Source organism: Pomacea canaliculata, linkage group LG11, assembly GCF_003073045.1.
Source record: "Pomacea canaliculata isolate SZHN2017 linkage group LG11, ASM307304v1, whole genome shotgun sequence".
Classification (NCBI taxonomy): domain Eukaryota; kingdom Metazoa; phylum Mollusca; class Gastropoda; order Architaenioglossa; family Ampullariidae; genus Pomacea; species Pomacea canaliculata.
The window spans coordinates 16,675,060-16,694,379 of record NC_037600.1 but is presented as its reverse complement, the minus strand read 5'-3'; the positions used below and the strand labels follow the sequence as shown (position 1 = coordinate 16,694,379).

At 42.6% G+C, this 19,320-nt stretch overlaps 1 protein-coding gene across 29 annotated transcripts in view; it reads right to left on the bottom strand.

Moving 5' to 3' along the window:
* The window catches only part of LOC112574940 (voltage-dependent calcium channel type A subunit alpha-1-like), a 278,315-nt gene that overhangs the window by 61,509 nt on the left and 197,486 nt on the right, over positions 1-19,320 (bottom strand). For all 29 annotated transcript variants that reach the window (XM_025256343.1, XM_025256329.1, XM_025256324.1 and 26 more), the window contains one exon: positions 17,197-17,391. In XM_025256343.1, the coding sequence (XP_025112128.1) occupies positions 17,197-17,391 (195 nt within the window). The remainder of the gene's footprint in view (positions 1-17,196; positions 17,392-19,320) is intronic.

The following is a 19,320-nucleotide window of genomic DNA, read 5'->3' as shown; positions in this document are numbered from 1 at the left end:
GCCTAGCACTGCGACCTGGCCGTGACCAGACTGTCCACAAACGAAAGCATTCCCATCGACCTGTCATGCCGGTTATATCGGAAACAAAAGGTTAGGCTGTAGGTCACAGCTGTGACCACAATGATGAAGGTCTTGTCCGTCCTCTAGTCCTCACCTAGCTAGCTGTGTGGGATGGAGGTGTAACTACCTCTGGAGTAGCTTGGGAGACACAGCAAGAATCTTTATTCACGCGTGCTGACCTCGAGGGGCTGACAGGTAAATTAAAGGTGCGGGTCTGGTGTCCATCTGGTATCATGTCCACATCTCCGGCCGCTGGAGGCATCATGTGGCTGTGGCTTTATACATGGGAGGAAGAGCAATGGAGCCGCCAGTCTCTGGTCATAGCTACTGACCCTCAACACTGAAACTTGGATATGATTGCCTTCCAAATAGGATGCCAAGAATGGAATCATCCAATACAGTTCCAGACAATGTAGTACCAGTAATTTATACCCTAATTAGACTACCCCAGTCAACAAGATGGCGCTGTTTGATTTAGTTGCCTGCTTTCATGTATGAGGTATCATCTTGTACCTCAATATTGTAAAAGGTAGAGAACCAACGCCACCCCTATCATACCAATATTTAGTCTTTTATTAATTATTTTCGCTTAACATTGTTTCGTCCATTTGCAGTCGTTGGGTCTCTTAACTGAGGCCCTGCATGGGGTGAAACGATCCCAACTATCCTCCAAAACGCATTCCAAACTGAAGGCCCGGCAACGGGGCAGTGCAGGGGATGAGGGAGCTGGGGGAGGGGGAAGAACGCGCGAGCTGCTGAGATCGATCGCCATGGCAACCCCCTCCCTCCCATCTCTCTGGCTCCGAGCCAAGCTGGGTGACATCACAGCGCGCGGCCATCAGCTGTCGAGAAGCGGAGGGAGAAAAGGGGAGGATGGCTTCCCTCCCACCAACCCACTCCTCCAGCCCACCAGCCTCTTCTCCTCCTACTTCGAGCCTTTCCAGTGTTGCCCTCCTTGCCTTCCACACCTCTGCCCCTCCCTACCCCAGCGTCTGACGCACGAGGAGACCCCCAGAGATAGAAATGGATATTTGGTCGACTTGAGCTCCTCCTTTTCTTCAGCATCGAAACCATTTTTTGGCTACCCTGGAGTGGACAGTAGATGTGCTTGATTTCTTAAGTAGTGTCTTGCGGAGTGGGACCTGAAAGATGGGTGGGATGTGTTAACTTAGCATTCTACACACTATTTATTTTCCACTGTTCCCCTCTCTTGAACTTCATACTCATTTTAACAGAGAGGGGAGAGAATGTTTGCTTGCATTTATGAGAGAGGGATGGAGAGAGCAGGAAAGTAAGAGGAGAAAGAGAGGAGAGCTTGCATAAAATAACAAAAATATTCTGCTTGACAGTTCTCTCTCACAGTCAACAAGAGTTTAGAAACACTCATGGTCAAAGTCTTGAGATCTTTCCAGAAAATGGCCTTGGTCTTTTTTCTCAGACAAGCTTCACCTCTCAAGTAAATAGTTTTGGCAAATGATGAAGTTCCTGTGGAATGTCTGGTAACTTTTTTTTCCTTCTGACAGTCGTGGAGTGTAGCACAAGATTAATTAGCTTCCTGGTTGAACAGAACGTGAGTACACAAAAGACAAACGGAAATTTGAAACAGTTGATGAGAAACAAAGCAATGATTAAACAGAAAAACAGACATTCAGAAAGAAAGGAAAGAACAAACAAGAAAATAGTTTTGACAACTAGTTATCTACTCAACATCATCCGGTGTCACCTCGAGGAACCCACAGACAATGAAAGATGCTCAAAGGATGTTGGACAATGCAAGACGATCCTCAGTTGAAATGAAGCATTTAGTCCTGGAGGACATTGTGAAAAGAAGAAAGAAAGAAAGAAAGAAAGAAAGAAAGAAAGAAAGAAAGAAAGAAAGAAAGAAAGAAAGAAAGAAAGAAAGAAAGAAAGAAAGAAAGAAAGAAAGAAAGAAAGAAAGAAAGAAAGAAAGAAAGAAAGAAAGAAAGAAAGAAAGAAAGAAAGAAAGAAAGAAAGAAAGAAAGAAAGAAAGAAAGAAAGCCTTTCAAAAAACAAAACAATCAAAAGTATTTACAAAAGGCTTACATTTTAAGTGTTTTACTGTTGGTCCAAAATAAGCATAATTTTCCCAACGCGATGCTTTCAACAGGAGATGAAATATTCCGAGTTAAAAGCAGACTTCAAAGTGTGGAATAACATGTTGTACACCAGGCGAACATCAAAGTGCAGACTAATGCCCTCAGACAAATGGCGGGTTTTATGTCCACATTCGTACAGCTCAGCTGTCTTACATCGGTTGATGGCAGTCTGCTTGACATAAGACACTGTCCTAGGGTTCAGTTTCCAGAGAAGACAGCAAACAGATTTAAATGTTTTTTCTGGGAGACACAGAAGCGCATCAAATAAGGTTTATTGATTTGTTCGCGAGAACATCAGTTACCTGCAACACTTGTTTGTTTCGAGTACCTGTGACACTTATTAGTTGAGAATAATGTTGAAGAGACTACAATTAGCACGGTTACAAAAACAACAAATGTAAAACCGTAAACATTAGGGTCTGTGTTTTGGAAAATCGAAACTTGAGCCGCCTTCTAGGCACACTGTAAACGAAAAACACGCAAAAAACAAAACAAAACAAAACAACAACCAAAAAAACACAAAAAAAACAAAACAAAAAAACAAAACAAAATACAAAACAAAACGAAAAAACACAATGGCTGTCCCTACATAAATACTTGCTAATTCGTTAATATTCTTTTGCAAGATGGCGGAAAGTTTACAAATCGCATAATTACTAACCGTCACAACACTGGGTGTAATTTCGCGTAAGATAATTACTGCCAGTCGTTAGGTGAGGAATAAAAGGTCAAAGGCCTGCATGCAGAGCAAGGAGGACGTGGAGCAGTCTGGTGGTTACACGTGGCAACTGCTGCCAACGTTTGCCCTGTTGGCAGGTTGGCAAGACAGTGTCAATGTGTGGCAATGCAGTCTCACACCACACCAACACGTGTCTTGAACAGAAAATGGGTATAAAGGCCGAAAGCGGTGTATGTCGTAAAACAAGAAGAGAAAACTCGGCATATGTCGTAAAAAAAAACCTCCAAAACAAAAAAACAAACAAACAAACAAACAAAAACCCAAAAAACAAAAAACCAACACAAAAAAAACAACAACAACAACAAAGCAAACAAAACAAAACAACAACAACAACAACAACAACAAACAAACAAGACAAACAAACAAAAAGCCATGATGTATGATGAAGATATCCAGCTCTGACTAGCCTTGTAAACAGCGAGCAAGAATACAGTTAGGAATAAGAATAATTACGGCATAACGAATCTCAGGTACATAAGCTGTAATGTTTGAAAGATACATATATATCTTGGCAAGTACTGTGTGAAATTGGAGAGATGAGATATAACCTGTGTCCTGTCAAAGACTATCCAGGTATGGCTGAGGTTATTCATTGGCTCCAAATACAAGTCCTTCCGTCCCTGTTCGTAAAGTGAGTTAAAATAATTAACTCTTTCACAGTCAGGAAAGACGAATTATACGATAACTTATTTAATTAAAGTTAATAGTAATATTAGCAGACAGTTAAACGCACTTGCTATGTAAATAATTAATGAAGGTTTCCAATATAACCGAATACGAAATGCTTTATTTTTAGCCTCGTGAACTGTAACCGTTTTAAAGACTTTCCTGTGTTTTCAGTATTCATGTTTTGCCCCATGTTTCTATACAGGTTTTTTTTTTCAAAAGTTGATCTGCTAGGTACATGGGTGATTTTTATAAAACGGTTGTAATGTCAGTCCCAGAATTAGCTTAACAAGGGAAAAGGGATAGCCGAGTAGTTGGAGCGCTGGTGCCGGTTCGATACCCGTGTGGCGCATCGCATTTCCTGATTTCGATTCAGATGTTAAAGATGGGTAACTGACTTTAAAGAGGGTTGGGTAAAGGCGAGGTAGCGAGGGAGAAAAATGACCTCACATGAAGCTTGCCTCGAGAAAAGGAAGCTTTCTAACACCTTTCTCCCCAACCACCGAAAAAAACTTTTTACCATCAGCTTGACAAGGTCCTGAGAGGCTTCAGAAGGTTTGCTAAGGCTAAAAGAAGTGAGCAGAAGTTAGCCAAGCCCTAGGGATGTTCTTCCGGTTCATAACTACCGCCCCAGTAAAGTAGATGATAGGGGTTAGGAATGCTTCGATTTATTGATATACATCGGAACTGATAAGGTTTTGGTTTCCTTTAAAGCTCAGGGACCAAGCTGCACACACAGACACACTCACACTCACTCACACTGACACTCACTCTCACTCACTCACACACACTCACACGCTTTACAAATTCGCGGTTTGTCACTAAACAGCAGCAAATTCTGTAACAGAAAATGTCAGCCCCAAGCCTGGACTAGGACCTGGCTAAACGACATGACATTTTTATCGGCTGTCTAATATGTCTGACATTTGTGCCGCTGCAAAAGGTCTTTAATCAGCAAATTTTCCATTTAACACAGGTCGTCACCATCAGCTTTCACATGACTTTTCACATTCTACACGATAAATATCCAGTTTAACTCCATTGTCAGCTGATAATAATAATATTAACAATTAGAGGATCAGAAGAAAGAAAATTAATTTGTGTCTAAATGCAGTTTAAAGGAAGCATCCAAGATGTCGACAACAAACAATAGGATGTGAGGTGCGTGTATACCAGGAATCTCCACAACATCTATGTCACAAGAAATATTGTTAAAGATCGATTGATGGGTTGGGTGTATCAATCAATATAGTAATTACTGGAGCTACTAGTGTCCAACAAAATTAGAAACTACTTATACTAGACTGTAATCAAAGGATAGAATTTTTACGACCACCTGGAAGAAGTTGAAAGCCTTTCAAAGATCAGTAAGTAAAACAGTGATAATGTGCATGCACTTTAAATATGATGGCTTCTTGTTTATTTTTGGTTTAAAGGTTGAGCATCATTTGGGTGGCAATTGAGTTACAGGTCAGTCTGAGGGCGCTCGTCTCACATCTGATGAGGGAAGACGCCGGTCCGTTACATACTTGCGAGCTGGAGAGTGCTTCAGCTCTCGTCTCAAGACCTCCATGGGCTAAGGTCATGGGGTCAAGAATGGGCGACCGTCCTCTTTTCGCGGAGCCTCATCATTTATGGCTCTTCTCTGAACAGCGTGTCGAATCTCCCTCGTTGATTGGTTTGTCAGGAAAGTGGTGGTGTTCGAGTGGCGATGTTGCACTATGGGAAGGGTTGAGGAAGGAGGGAGGAATCCAGGATACACTGGAGAAAACCGCCAGCGACCAGCCATGCAACTTGTGGATCCAAGATGGAATATGATGTGTCCTCCCTCTTCTATCCCCAGTGTCTACGGTGCTGTGACGGACAGTCCGTGCCTCCCATGTTTTTCAGAATATTTAACCCTTTTGCGACTAACGGACTAAAAGTGTATGTTGAATGTATGGCTGAAGGGACGAAAACATTAGATCAAAGGGTTAACTGTGACTAGTCCGTGACATTCCTCCCTCCCGCAATTAAACAAAATGGAAGGCATGGACTGGTCCGTGACAGGTGACCTCTGACCCACCCGATGTGCTTCGTCTGTTGAATGAGCGTGAAAAGCGTTCGTCAGAAGAGTTTGTCAGTTTGTAGAAGAAATGTTTACACACATTGCTACAACTACAGTTGCTGAAGTCCTTGTTTGCACGTTCGTCCATTAACGTGTAAGAGACGATGTTTGTCACGAAATACGGAGCACCGAATAGGTCATAACAATAATGTTATCGTCGTGAGCAGAGCTCAACAACATGACAAGTGTGTGACTAGTCATCTGAGCCTGGACTTGGCACAGACATGGTCCTGCAGCCTTGAACTGACCATCTTTCGTTTTCTCTCTATCCTTCATCTGCTTGTGTGTCTCTTTTTAATCCCACCCCAATCATTTTTATTCCTCTCTTCTGTTTTTTCCACCCTTCTACTTTTATTTCTTACTCCTCCTTTAACATTCTTTCACTCTTTGTGTCCCCATCCCTTGTCTCTACCAACATTCCATATTTTTATTTACCGTTGTCACTTTCTCAATGTTCTGGTTCCATCCACCCTTTCTGTGTGTGTGTTTTTGAAAAGGTTTGTGCATGTGTTCGAGTCTGGGTGTCAGGGGTAGAGAACTGTATAAATGTTAGCTATAATTATTGCTGTCTAGCGTTCCTCTTTGCTGTCTCGTCTCTAATTTCAGTTATGATCTCTCTTTCTCTCAGAATCTTTTTCTTTTCTCTCTTGACATTTTTGTTTTGTTTTCATCTGAATTCCTTTCATGTTCCTAAGTTTCGCCTTTCTTCTTTCCTTCTCTTTCTGCCTTATTTATCGTCAGTTTGTCTGTCCTCAGTCCTGTTGTTTCTCTCAGTTCCCTCTTCCTTTCGTCACTCGCTGTACCCTCTCTCTGTACCCTCAATCTTGAACGGGTTTCCACGCATGGCAGAGTCAGATCTTTGCTCGGTTCTATCTGATGAACGCACGTGCACTTCCACCCCTCTCCTCTCCTCCCACCCTCACCCTTTCACCCTTTCTTCTTTTCTTTCTTTCGTAGGAAACAAGGCAGCGAATCATTGATTGGATGAGTCGATGGGACTGGCGATGCTCGATACAATGGAACGCGTGTGTACTTCCGACGGCAAGCGCGGTCTGGCTGCCATGGCAACCGTCAGCTGACTCCTAGCGAGCGAGTCGGCAACAAGGAGGGTGAGAAGGGAGGAAGGGAGGAGGAGATCAGATATCGGCGTCTGTGAAGCACACGGCGGACTCTCAGGCATCCGAGCTGCTGGGGCAGTGAATGTAACCTTCAACCCAAGAAATTAAACGCAACAAGAGTTTGTAAACCGAACGGGAACGTTCCAAAAACAAACAAACAAATTTAAAACAAAGCAAAAACAAATAAAAACAATATAGCAAACACAAATCAAAGAGAAAAAAATATGAACATAGAAAAACAAAACCAAGGTTGATTGATTCTATATCTTTTATGGGTCAGGGTAGCGTGCAGGTGCGTGGTTTGAATGAATCAGGTCTGAACATGTGAACGATTCTCCCCTTCTCCCGGCCTCCCTCTCCCCACCCGTCCTCACAACATTTTTTGTGTGTACTCGCTCTTTGAAATGACAATGACCGCGGGGACACCGGTCATCATCCTGCCTGCAAAGGCCTATATCCGGGTGTAATGACAACTGGCATCTGCACGCATGCGCCGGTCCTCATCAGGAAGTGCTCGTCAAAAATAACGACCAGGGATCGTTGATCTCTTTGAAAACCGAAATAGGTTTTTACGACTGGTCTTCTCTACTCACCCTCCCAACATTGTTGTCATTAACATTGTAACACAACTTGTCGGATGACTTCCTTTACTGTCCACTTCTTTGTCAAACGCAACTCAACAGCATAATGAAATGTTGATGTATTTTGACATGTTGATTGATTGATTGATTGATTGATTGATTGATTGATTGATTGATTGATTGATTGCGGAGGCTTCATCTGCAGGTACCCTGACCAAACTCTCCGGTGTTCGATTTGTTGCCTCGTGCAGAATGTGTTCGCGCATGCAGAGTTTGTTAGCGCGTGCATGATATGATGATGAGGAGGAGGACTCGTCATGCATCATTGACTTTCCAGGTGGGCTGACTTGGTTTGTATAAACTGCTTGCGTGAGTTAATCGGAAAACCGCTGCCGCCGCCGCCTACCGCGGCAATTTCCATTATGCTGAGATAGAATATGAAAGGAGAGGAAAGCACAGTACTCAGAGTACAGGTGTACCCGGAAAACACCCGGCGAGCGGTCGTGTCAACAGATGCCGCATCCTGAGATAATTATGTGTTTAGACCGAGGTCGGATCTGAACCCAGGAACATTAATCCTCAGGGTAAGGAATGCTTTGTGGTTGGGTTACCTGCAAAAACGGACATTCTGTTGACTGTGCAGGACTGTTTTGAAGTTATTTACTTTTGTAAAGGGGTGGGTGAGCTATATCTAGCCATTCAGAACTAGTACTGATCCTGTCAGTCTTCCCAGGCACTCATTACCTAGACACCAAACACTTAACTTCTTGTTTGTTAATTTCTGTCTATGATTACTATCCACGTTATCTGCCCATGCAATCTCAGATTATAATTCAATTAATTTGTTCATGTAATAATTGACTCTAATCCACGCAGCTACAACATTTAATAACAGGGTGAGAGACAACTCTGAATAGAACTGATTAGCAAACAAGAAAGCAGGGAGCACGATGAGCATACGCGCCTTCGTACTGGAGTTCTATAAATAAAAGGAGAAGAGAAAAGAATAGAAGGAACGAAGAAAGAAAGAGATAAAGCCTGTTCGTTTCTTAACGTGGTATATTTTTATCACCTCCACGGAGTCAGAGAACGAGAGAGAGACAAACACAAACAGAGAGAGGGAGAGAAAGCCCACAACAATCTATTGTCATTGTCATGGTGATAGGCGCTTTAGCCACTGCGTAAGACAGACAGACAGACAGACAGACAGACAGACAGGGAGAGTAAGACGAAAGTAATTTCAATGACCAAACAGTTAATTTTATGAAAGGGTGACAGTTTTCATGCACAGCAGTGTACATGGATGACACTGTCTCATCCTCGTGCTGCTCGTGCAGGACATCACAAAGCGAGGTCGATGCATCAAGCTACACGTTACTTTCGGTTTTCTGAGTGTGTAAATTGCATGGCTGCACGTGCAGTGTGAATTATGGGATGTCCCCAGTGGCCGTGGGCATCGAATATGCTTGAATATTCATGCGGAGATAACTGGAATAACCTACACGCGGCTTACCCCAGAATGCACCTGAGGACGAGGGCCGGCACGTGCACGTCAGCGACGCCCCGGCCTGATGCATGCCGGTACAGTCAAGATGGTGGCAATAAAATAAGTCATTTTCGTCCTGTCAGATGTAAGCTTGATGATTTAGGGTGGTGACCCAGGTATAGATAAACACTAAAGCTGTTTCGCTCCGGTCGAACGTACACCAGGCAGTCAGGGTCAGCCAGGATGGCCATCCATACAGATATTAAAACACTTTGTGGGGTAGTGGGTACAGCAGACATTATTTGTAGGTAGACGGTTACTGTTTATCTTTCTTTAAGATACACACGGTACAAAGTCAATCCAACGGTAAGCGCACACACACACACCAAAGACACTTACACATACACACCACAATGCACATACTACGCAGAGAGATAAAACGAGGCAGAGACAGACAATAGAAAAATGTCTGCATATTAGATAGCTGATACCAACTGATACTAACGTCCACAAGATGATAATGACGATGATTGATGATTGATGAGTGTATTTCCTTGCTTGGCAGCGAAATCAATGCCTTTTACAAAGGAGTACAACACCAAGAGATAAAATATGAGGAGGAGGAGGAAGAGGAGGAATAGAAGGAGTAGGACCCTCTCTGTGTTGTCCTTAATTGGTTAAAAAAAAATCCACGTTCTGATTTTTCTACCACCTTTGTAAATAAAGAACTATCATCGCAATTTTTTTCTTTCATGATCGTAGGGTATTTCGCTTGCTGCCAAATTGTCGCACCTCTGTCCCTCATGTTACAAGCAAAGATTTTACGTGAATGCAAATACCACTGAAGCTTCACATACAACCACATGTTAAAAACTGTATCAGAAATATTTTTAGAATTTCGGTCCCGTATCTTCTACGAACCCAATAAAACCAGTTCCAGATATAAATGTCCTCTTTCCTATACTCCTCAAAATAATGATCGGCATCTTCTTTATCAATACCATCAGCTTGAAGATTTCATACTTGATGAGCTCCTATCGTTGAAATACCCATACTTAGACATCAAAGAACTTGTAATGACACAATATACATTATCTGATTGCATCCTAACCTACCCACAAAGCAAAGAGCCAGGAGCTGTAAGGCTTTGACCTTAGCATCCAGTTCTGAGTTACCGGAAATGACCTCCACCTGCCGGTGGGAGTTGTATTGAACGCTTTAAATCGTGTTTTATTTTATTGTAACTTATTTGTCCCCTAAGACGATATAAGTCTTGCCTAGCTTCCGCTGATAAATGGGAACCAAAATAAGAGTTCAAGTATCCGTTCGTTCTTTCGTCATCTCTGTCTCTCCTTCCACTTCACCCTTTCTTTTGTTTGCTCCTTGATTGAAGTCCACCCTCCAGGAACCTCTCTCACCCGACGGGACCATGGGACAGATTCCTAGAGCAGTCGAGTGAAGCAGACGACAGACACCCAGGCGCGAACTGTTCCTCCCCTCCATACATTGATCATTGGGTTGATGACGTCATATCACACCACTTTCCTCCCCTACACCTACACTTCCCTCCCCTACTCCTACACTTCCCTCCTACATCTACCCACTGCAGGAAACTGCAGGAAATTTTAAAAAGAGACAATTTATGTCTTCTGGGTCAAGCACTTGCCACCAGAGCAGTGAGGATCGGCTGTCCTGGGTTCTAATCCTACCTCAGGCAAGCTCTTTTTTTCTGAGTATAACACCTGATTACAAGGCCGTGTTATACCACTAATTCTCTCAGAGAAACAATGAGTTGTACTTCGCGCATGTGCCTAATGTTCATCTCGGTCCACGATCTTGACACCGGGCGATGAACGTTTGCTTTGACCTTTGACCTTTGACGGGGCTTTTGCATTAGTAAAGACTGAGTTTTTACATTTGCGAGGAAAAATACTTTGGCATTTGTATAGAACTGTCTTCTGACATTTATTAAAAAAAAATATTCTTTAATATCTGTCAAGAACCGTAGTTTCACATCTATAGAGAGCTGTAGTTTCACATCATTCCCGTGCTGAAACGTGTGAATCTTGTTGTTTTGAGCATACATGTAGAGAAGGTTTAATTATTTCCAAGGACCTCGGCTAAATGTTTAGCATTGTAGATTAATTGGTGAGATGAAAGTCAAAAGTTCTTACATTACATAGCTCCATATTGTGAACCCTAACCATGTGGGTGTCAATGTAAATATCGTTTACCGATTAAAAGACAAGACCCGATCCCAAAGCCACGAGACTCATTAGACGAAATGGTCAAGCAAAATAAAAACTAAAGCATGTTTATCTGTTGAACCAGTCCAGTAAACCAACCTCATTATCAGAGCTGGCCTGAAACACTTTCACTCATGTCACTTTTATATATATATACTTAATCGTCTCGACCAACTCTCACAAAAATCCCGTCTGCGCAAAACCCCGAGAAAATAATATCTCCTGCGAAGTTGATTACGTCAGCGACCACCACACCACCAACACAGCCGCACACAACCACCCCACCCTGCCATACATCCACTCCAGCTACAATGTCAGTTCTGCCCTTCTTTCCTTTCTCAAAAGACCTCCATGTTTTTTTCGCCAGCAGGCTCCTGTGCTTTAACTTATGCCGGAGGGGAGACCGAAGTCCCCACCTTCCAAAATCCTTCACGAATCGATGGAAGGGAAGATCCGTTGGCTCAGTCTTGTGAACAGTTTTGCACGACCTCTTCCCAAGATGCCGGCCCATATCGCCAGCTCCCAGACTTCCTTAAGCCCCGCAGAAAGCATTCGTCTTCCAGCTCGGAATTTCTGTCGTTTTATGTAACTCGTCCCACGGATCAGTACAGTTCCAACACGAAGGCCGATCCAATATGTATGGAAATGTTCTTTCGTCAATATTACGGTACATGATGGTGAAAGTAGGGGGTGGAAAAAGGATGGCGGGGTCGGTGGTGATGGCGTTGGTGGTGGGGTTGATGGTGGAGTTGGTGGTGGGGTTGGTGGCGGGGTTAGTGGTGGGGTTGGTGGTGAGGAAGATGGTGGAGTTGGTGATGGCGTTGGTGGCGGGGTAGCGTCTGGCTCTCGCCTGTGGTTCGAGGTATCGATCCCCGATGTACACGAGCTCAGGCGAGGTCTAGGGGTGGGAGGGGTTGCGTGATGCTAAAGCATGAGCCCATAGCGCAGCTAAAAATAGCTCCTGTGTAAGTGGCGAAGAAGAAAGGGATGCTGACAAGTAGCCAATGGAAACAGGATACACTGGGGACACTCACAAGCTTACAGGCGAAACCAAAACCAATATACAAGGGATCCGGACAAATACAGAAACAACAACAGCCACACAACACCACCAGTCCCAGCAACAGCATCTCTTTTAAACATGCATGCACCACCTCGCTCAGCGTTGCCGAAGATAAGGTCAAAGGTCTGGTATATACACGAGGCTTATGGCGCCGGCAGACATTAGCATGTTGATGGGCAGGGGGATAGGGTTACAGACGGAATCTACTCTGACCCGTCTTCCAATGTATTGCAACCAACCATTTGCCTTCAACCCTTTCTCGGGAAGTCATTATAAAGTGTCGGCAGCCATTCATTGTGATATCACATTTGTATACAGAGAAGTCTAATTATCATAGTATGATATTATGGTCCTACTTCTCATTGGCTGTTGTTTTGGCAACGAATCTTATCTATACAATCCTGATGCCGAGGACATTGTCCTCTTTCTGGTCATTCCAGCGTGTATCTCGAGAACCCAGGAGGGTATTCTACGAAATGAAGAGAAAAAAAGAATGCACTCATCTAGGTATTTAATACAAACTGATATAAAATTGAGTTATAATCAGGCACAATAGTTGTAAACTTTGAAATACCTTTGCTCTGGAAACATAACACTTTTTTTAGCTTCCTTTCCATCTCTTGTTCTGATTTCTGCAGACGACAGTGTTCATGTTTCGCATCCTTGACACTACACCAAAGCCATCAATACCAATGTTCAAGAACAATCAATTAAAGGTTGACAGAATGTTAACGATGCTTCGCATTGCAGATACTAATGTGTTTGAAAATTCAGGACAAGGACAGCTGCGAGGTTATCGATGACTCGGTTGTGAAGACAGGTCAAGGTCAACTCGTAGTCGTAGTCCCAGAACGAATTTCGAAAGACCGCCCACACCTCCCCTCTTTTCCCTCGACATCCACATTCAGTTTTGTGTTCCTGTGAGGAAGATCAACAGTCTGACTGTCAGAAAGGTCAACAGCGTGACTGTCAGAAAGAGTGAAGAGACAAGAAGCTCACAGGTCTTGCTCAAGATCTGGATAAACCATCGCCACAATTTTTTTCTTAAATAAAATTTAAAAAAAAAACAAACCCCACAGCAGTTAGTAGAGATGAATATGTCTTGTTCCAGATCGCGGAAACAGAAGAAATGTAGGCCGATGTTCGTTTATTTCTTTCCTGAAAATGTCAGAAGTACTGTAGAGACAGAAACAAAACTGTTGTTGAGGATTTATTGTTACAGTTATTGTTGTTTACTATCACATGTCAGTACGAGTGCGAGCCACACCATCTTTACAACCAACGTTCCCGCCTTCCATCTTGCTTCACCGTTACAGACATAAATGTTTGCTGTCTCGTTTCTGCCTCATGCACTCTGAAGCATTTCACTTTGTTTCATTATTAACGCCGGCGCACGCCATCTTGTTTTTCTCGTGATGCACGAGCTCTCGAGCGTCACGCTCCCGCAGCACTTCAAAAGAAAAAAAAAAAAAAGCCGACAAAAGCATCGCCAACACCAGCGGCATTAGCATACGACCTTGCCGTTCTCGGAGAGCGCTTGCCAACGCTATTACAGAAGAGTGCTCCTTGCTTGCCGCTCGACAGCCTGACCACGTAGGGGGCGCTGCCACATCGATCGCTAGGCGGCAGCAGTGGTTCTTGACCATCTGAACCGAGGCTTCCTTGGTGACAAGCAGGAGCCCGTCCTTAAGCCGAGGCTGGTACAGATGCTATGGCGACTGCGGGTTAACCTTTTAACCCCTCCCCAACTCAAAAAAAAAATGAAGTCAGTCCAGATACGCTGTCCGAATTTTCAAAGACGATCTGAATTAATAAAGTTTGTGTGACTTTCGTTGCGTGTCACTCCTGTGGAAAAGAATGGACAGGATTCTCAGCGATTTCAATAACCTCATCATCGTCGTTATGGAGATCGTTGATGGATGTCTCCTGTCACTGTCACCAACAGCACCAACAAATCTGACACCAAATGATTTCAGGATTACAAATTTACTCGTCAACAAATGTAACATGGGAGGGAATCAGGAATCGGTGCAAATGTGCAGCCGCTTGCATGCCAGGCTGGCTGTCTTGCAGATGATCCACAGAGCTACGGTTTCTATTTATTTTTTAAATTTTTATTGTGAGGTTGGTTTCATTTTTCATCTCGGATTCGCACAAAAGTGCGTTCTTCCTCACCAGCCAGTAATTACGTTTACCTACTCATCTCCATTAACCGTGCACATACTATTTGTCCATTTACAGTGTTCATACAAAGTGTTTATATCAGTACTGTGCAATTGTTTACCAATAAGATATGTAGAACACAACAACGGGTATCAATTCTCAAATTAGTCCATCTTCATCACACGTCTTGCTCACATCCCACATGCGTCTCACACCACTCTGTCCCAGCCACACAAGAGCAAAGCCTGATCACACTCATCTTTTTTTTTTTAAACAGATGGATTTACGACAGTCATACGACTTTTTGTTGGGTGTCTATATTTTACACCGTGTCAGCAACTAAGGCGATAAGATTTTATTGCTAATAAAAATATACAGCGCCATATCGCAGTCTTCTGGACAGGCTCATGGCGCTCGACACATTCAAGACAACCCACACAGATATACTGGGATGGAGATGGAGGAGACAAAACTTGTGAGATCGAGATTAATTTTATGAAGCTTTATACCTTAGCCACCATCAGACAACAATGGTCTGTGCATGTACATACGGGTTCCTCAGCGCAACAAGGGATACCAACACATCCAACCACTTGGCATTATCCTGTAACGCGTTTCCCAGATCGAGGTCGCTCAATTACACGAGATAATTTTTTTCTGAACAACATTCGATCCACCGGTCGCCGCCATGGAGTCTCTGGCTCACCCAATGCTGTGAAACAGGCGTCCAGATCGAAGCACCAAGCCGATTATTGGCTGAACAGACACGTGACCGAGTTCTGCCTTTGCTTGAGCACAACACATGGCTACCCGCAGCTGCTGTGTGTTCGAAACTTCACCTTTCACCGACACTCCAAAAAAAAAAAATGCTTTAGTGGATTGAAATTTAATGCTTTTTTTAAAAAACATACCCTTGTACCCAGATTTACGGCGACCATAATTCCCAAGCACACTGAATCAATTAATCCGCTGAAATGATCAACTGAATGTTTACTTCCGGTGTCAGAGTGGAAGGGTGTGACCAATGGTGTTTGCGTATGCCTACGAACAGAAAGAGGGACATGAAGAAGAATGTTTTGATTAGGAACAAGAGATTTGTCAGAAAATATACCGGGATGTGTAATGTCTGTGGCATTGTCTTAAAACTCTCAAGGTATATGCTACAAGGTGATAGACACGTGGAACTAAGAACCGGTTACAGTCTGCTTTCTAAATGGATGTTTATGTTGTGATACATGAGAATGGAGAAAAGCTCTGAAGGTTTTATTGTGCTGTTCATTGAAAAAAAATATTTAGGATAAAGATGAATGGAGTTATTTTAGGTTTTCTGTCACTTAAGAAGTTGAATTTATTCAAAATTTGTCAGTTTTCTATAATTTGACATTTACAAAGTCATTCGAATAGATGTTCATGTATTTGCAATCTTAACTCACAATATGTATAAATGTGTTAAATATTCGGATACTATCTAAATACGACAATGTCTCATCTAGTTATCATCGGTATACCTTATCAGGGTTATGTAATTTGTCATCAAATCATCATCGATGTATTTTGACATAGTCAGGTAATGACTCATCCAGTCATTATCGATATACTTTGCCATAATGATTTCTAAATGAGATCCAGTCGCCTATCAAACAAACACCTTTGTACGACAAAGCATGCTACCTGTCCTGTAACAATGAAGGGAGTATTACTTTTTGTCAGGAATAAACATCAGGCAAGCGTGTACAAAAGATTCCTAAACAATACAACAATCGCACATTTTGCAGCACTCCAATAACTGCTTGTGCCACCTGTGAACAACTGTCGGCATTTTCATTTGAATCGACAGGGTTAGTATAGAAGTCCTCCGATGGTTTTGCAATCTAGAAAATATTTTACTTTTTCACCAACATAAGCACTCATTACATGAAAAATACAACAATGAACACAGAAATGAACACAGAAATTGAATAAAGCCGCATTTGTAGAAATATTTTGGCGAAATCATTGCCCTATAATTAAAGCTGTTTTCACAATGACTAAGTACAAAATAAATGAAAAGTTTATAGAAAATGGACTTACCTCCAGCTGACCACCCCGCCGTCAAACCTTATCCAACGTCCTGCTCTCCAACGGTCCATATCCTCGTCATCACTGTACCATCCATGACACTTCACTGTATAGAATCCATGTGCACGAACTGTGACGAACACTGACCATGGCATCGAATTCCTTGCTGTGCTTCTCCAGGGGAAGAGAGACTACGATGTTGGCTGGCCATACGTTGTCGTCAGGAAGGGGAGGGAATGTTAGTTGGACAAGGGAGAGGTAGGATTCCAGTTATTCACGGTGTTGTCCAGAAGCTTCACAGTGCAAAAAAAAAAATGGAGTCAAATGTTGTTAAGTATGTCCACCACAGAGGTTTGCCTGTTCTGGTGAAAAGGACAAGAACTCTGCAAGCAAGACATTTTAGCAACGATGGTCTTCAACTCTAAAATGATCATCGTCCTTGTCGTCCACGGAAGTGCTGTTTGGATGAGGGGTTCTGGACACGTCTTCTGTGTGCATGGAAACAAACTGTTACAAGCAGCCGCGGAGAAACGCGGCCAAAAAAATGTGGGGAGTATAAAAGAACAATAAACACATATTAAACAAACTACTCAACATGTCCCCCCCACAACAACCAACACACACAGCAAAATACTAAACAAGTCCAACAAAACATTCCACGTGTCCAACAGAAGACCTCGCACGCGCTCACTATGTTCTCTCTCTCACTGACGCTCGCGCACGTACACTCGGTCTTAGTCGCGATCAACAGGAAGAGACTGTAGGTTTTTTCCCACTTGTACAAAAGGATATCCCCATTCTATGATGATCTTGGCGTACTTCCGGATAAAGTTCTCTTCGCTGAAGATGAACAGCGAGCGCGTGCTCTGGGTCGCCATGCCTGGGATGCTCATTAACGCTGCTTTTCTGCTGATGGTGCCGAAAGCTCCCTCTGACCCGGTCTCAGCGTCGTCACGCCCGACTGAGTCCGCCTGAAAGGTGGCCATCCTGCACACAAACAACAGGTGAGAAAATGGTGAAGACCTTTGGCTTATAATTCATCTGGCAATGCCATAAGAAACATCGAGCGGGTGAAGAAGTTTAACTTCATCCCTCGAAAGGACAGAAAGATGTTCGAACAGGTGAATACATTCAACATAATTTTCATCCCACAACACAGATGTCCAAACTCGCTACGAGACAACTACGACAACCACAACATAAATGACAACAACATGGTACGTCCATAAATTTACAAACACTGTTCAGAAATTATGGGTAAAACTCGAAGAAAAAAAAACACTGTTGCTAAAAAAGCAGCAGTTCAGCCTCCTTAATATGTGTCATGTCGGAAAAAGGGGAAGAAGTAAACAAAAATTGTAAGAAAAACAGAAATAATGTGAATATATTAACGAAGAAGTGGAAAAATCCCTGAGAATTAAAAAAAAAGCACCATCCAAGCAAAACAAAAACTGTATGTAAGCTCGGAGGGTGAAAACAGGACAAGCAAAATGTTTAAAGATCTTAAATTTTTTTTTGGAAACATGACTGCAAATGTTTTTGATTTGTTTTTAAAATATGATCACTAGGTTTCTCAAGCAATGATATGTGAGGATCAATCAATCGATCCCTCACTCACTCAACCAATTATTCAATCAATCAAACAACCAATCAATAAAAAAGATAGTAGAGTCAAGGCAAGGACCTATGTGATGCTCTTAAAGGACATGAGGATAAGTAAAAAAAAAATAAAGAGAAGTAAAAACAAAATATTAATTAAATAATTTTCAAAATGTTCTCAATAGAGTAGAAAAGTTCCAGATGTCTCAAGGATGATGGTTTGTAATGTTCTGAGAAGGAAAGAAAGAAAGAAATGAACCTCTGTATTCAAATAAAAAAAGCCCACCAATCCTCTCATCCTTCGGGTTGAAAAACCGTTGGCTCCACCCCCATCCTCATCCAGCCCCGTCCTTCTTCCTCCACTGACAGCCATACTGTATCCCCCTTCTTACTTTCCAGTGTGGCGTGTCAGACAGACAGCAGCCTGCTATTTGTGTCAAAGCCAGCTGACAAGGAACAGCTCGAGAGTCTTGTCCCCTCTCCGCTAGAGGGCAACGCTGTCGCGTTTCCGCCCAGTGCTTCGAGAGTGACGGCCCTTGAATTTTTACAGACGCATGGGTGGACAGGCGTGCATGATGTTTTAAGGTCTAACGGGTCATCTGCTCGACAGTCCTGCTTCCGGTGAGATCGGAAAGTCTACAGAAATTCATAATAATTATGAATGTCTTTTTTCCATCTTTATTTTTTCTTTTCCTTAGATTCCACAAGATATTTCATTTATCTTCTTGTCTCTTCTCAAAGTAAAGTTGAGAGTATGTTTGCTTGGTATCCATGAGAGGTTTTACACCATGTCTAAGAGGAAACAGGCATCTTAAGCCTCATAATCAACAGTGAAATATGCATTATTCCTAATCGTCGGCGTATTCAACCGTTTGCCTAATCCCGGATAAGGATCACGATAAACAAAGAGAAAGTAACAACAAATTTAACAGTAAAAATAAGAACAAAATAGCAATAATATAACATCCCTCAATAAGGCAGTAGGTAACATTAATGGACTCAGGGAAAACAATTCAAATGATCATTAATATAAACAGCAACAGAACACGGCAATGACGATGACCTGACGATAACATCGCCGATATTCAGTTTGAATGAGAGTCTAGTTAATGTTCATAAAGGATGACAGCAGCATAGCAAGATGGAGGAACTGCGATTTACATCTTGGACATTGCCAATATTATCATAATCGTCTTCATGGTCGATACCCTGACGATCACGAATTAATGCCGCAGTAGAAATGACAACGAAGCACAGGCCATGGCCATGCTGGACATCCAAACAACACCAGGATGTTTGTAAAAGATAAAAGAGACT